At 43.2% G+C, this 2,080-nt stretch overlaps 1 protein-coding gene across 1 annotated transcript in view; it reads left to right on the plus strand.

Moving 5' to 3' along the window:
• Window positions 1-2,080, plus strand: part of LOC101864118 (A-kinase anchor protein 13) — a gene marked incomplete at its 3' end in the record, with an annotated part of 47,285 nt that overhangs the window by 23,307 nt on the left and 21,898 nt on the right. Inside the window, 1 exon segment of the mRNA XM_035972906.1 lies at window positions 645-688. Coding sequence (XP_035828799.1) covers window positions 645-688 — 44 coding nt within the window.

Consider the following 2,080-nt stretch of genomic DNA (forward strand, 5'->3'; position numbering starts at 1 on the left):
TGTGTGTGTGTGTGTGTGTGTGAGTGAGAGTTTGTGTGCGCGCGCACGCGCACCCTCTCGCGTTTGTTTTAGTGTTATGAGGAAAGGGAGGAAAAATGGGGGTTCCGGACCAATGGAGTTAATGCCTCGCTTGCAGGTCAGGCCGAGATCAATAGCATTGTATTTACTGCCCCTATTAACGATACGCACAATGACTTCGTGTATGATGTTCCTATTGCTATCGCCTTGAAGAGCTTTATGTCTCGCACCCGTGAATGTGATCTGTGAAGAAGTAGGAAACGGTTTCTGGTATTTTTATTTTAATAAAAAAAACAAAAAAACCAAAGCAAGGGTAGAGAGAAGCTGCGCTGTGATAACAACACTCGTTTGAGCGAATGGGAGAATGAAGGGAGAGCATTCGAATGGAACAAGAAGTTTATTTCACAGTTGCGTCCCCTAGACTTGAGTCTTGACCATCTCTGTTTGATGGGTTTAAAATAAGGGCATGTTTTTACTTTGCCTTTTCCATTAGGTAGCTCCCACCAAAGTGCGTTTATGTGTTATGGGTCTTTTTGGGCCTTACAAGCCCCTTGCGTGTTTTTTGCTGTTCCTCACCGATTCCAAAACCACCCGTGTAATGTTTTTTCTCCCCTTTTCTTCCTCAGGATATCTCAGCATGGCGTTCAGCCCTACTCAGTCTCCAGTCTATGTAAGTAGGCTTTTCAAATTTATTTTCTAAGTAGCTGCCTCCCTCCCTCTTTTATCTGTTGTGTCTCAGTGATAGCAGATTCGCTGTACCCGTTCAAGAGGTCTGAGCCTTCTTAGGCAGGGTGTGCAGATGTACTTGTAGGAGTTGTAGGAGTTTTTCTTTTGTTTGTCGTTGTATCGTCTCTATGCATTTTAATTTCTTTCTTTTTCCATTCTTCCTCGCTCTCACAACAGGACCAAGAACTTTGCCATTGAAATGGCCTATTTGTTCCCAGTAGAACATCATATTGTTAGAACCAAAACATTAAAACTGTTGTGCCTGTCGCGTTCTTTTGTTGTTAGTCTTTATGAAAAAAAAAGTGTCCCCGTTATTTACTAACAGAGAAACAACAACATTGCTCAACATGCTTGAGTCCCATGTGCCCAAGTGACTTACGGACATCATCGACGAAGATGAAACATTATGATTACCCCCCCCCCTCTTTTTGTGGAGGGGGATTCCATCAAAACGGCTGAATCGTAGTGGATGGACGAGAAAGGCGAAGTGTCTGTCGTTTTACGTCCTGGATTTCAAAGCAGAAAGATGCTTTTTTCACTGTCTTTCTCAATCACAGTAGCCCCTTTGAGGCTGATATCATGCCACATAGTACTACTATGACCTCTTCTTACTACATTGTGCAAAAGTACTGTTCGCGTTTAAAGATGCCGTTGGTGAGTAGAGGTCAAAGATTGAAACATCTCGCGCTGCTCCACAACAATGCGGCTCTGAAACAAGGGCCCAAACTTTGTGTATACAAGAACAAGGGATCCGAGTTTTGCATCATCCTGACGTAGCTCCCTGTGACTTCTGGTTATTTCCTATTCTGAAAGATAAGCTTGCTGAACGAAAGCTTGAAATGCGCATTCAGGGCTACAACAGCTGTCAATTTGAGGACTGCAAAGCATATCGGGAGCTAACTATCGCTGTGCCTTCTAGAAATGGTTGCGGAGGCTGGAATCCAACAGTCAACGTTTAGGAGAGTATCTTGAGAAACTGAGAACATTTCAAGTCCATAGCATTTTCATTTTTTTAAAAGATTAAATCTCACAACTGAATTACCTTTAGAGCCTCACTTGTATTGACCATGCTACAGTTAAAGGATGTTTGCTCTGTGACTTCTGTTGTTAGGCGCCACCCAAGGTTCTGTATGACGCAGAGGTCGTTGTGTGGGGCTACCGTGTCTATTGAAATAGGCACATACACAGTTAGCCAAGGCATCAAGCTGTGTGTTTGGAGACGTCTTTGGAGGAAAAGAGAAAGAGAGAAAGAAAGAAAGAGAGCGAGAAGAGAGAAAAAAAAGAAAGAGAGCGAGACAAAGAAAGAAAGAAGGAGAGCGAGCGAAAGAGAGAGTGA

Source organism: Aplysia californica, unplaced genomic scaffold, assembly GCF_000002075.1.
Source record: "Aplysia californica isolate F4 #8 unplaced genomic scaffold, AplCal3.0 scaffold00025, whole genome shotgun sequence".
NCBI lineage: Eukaryota > Metazoa > Mollusca > Gastropoda > Aplysiida > Aplysiidae > Aplysia > Aplysia californica.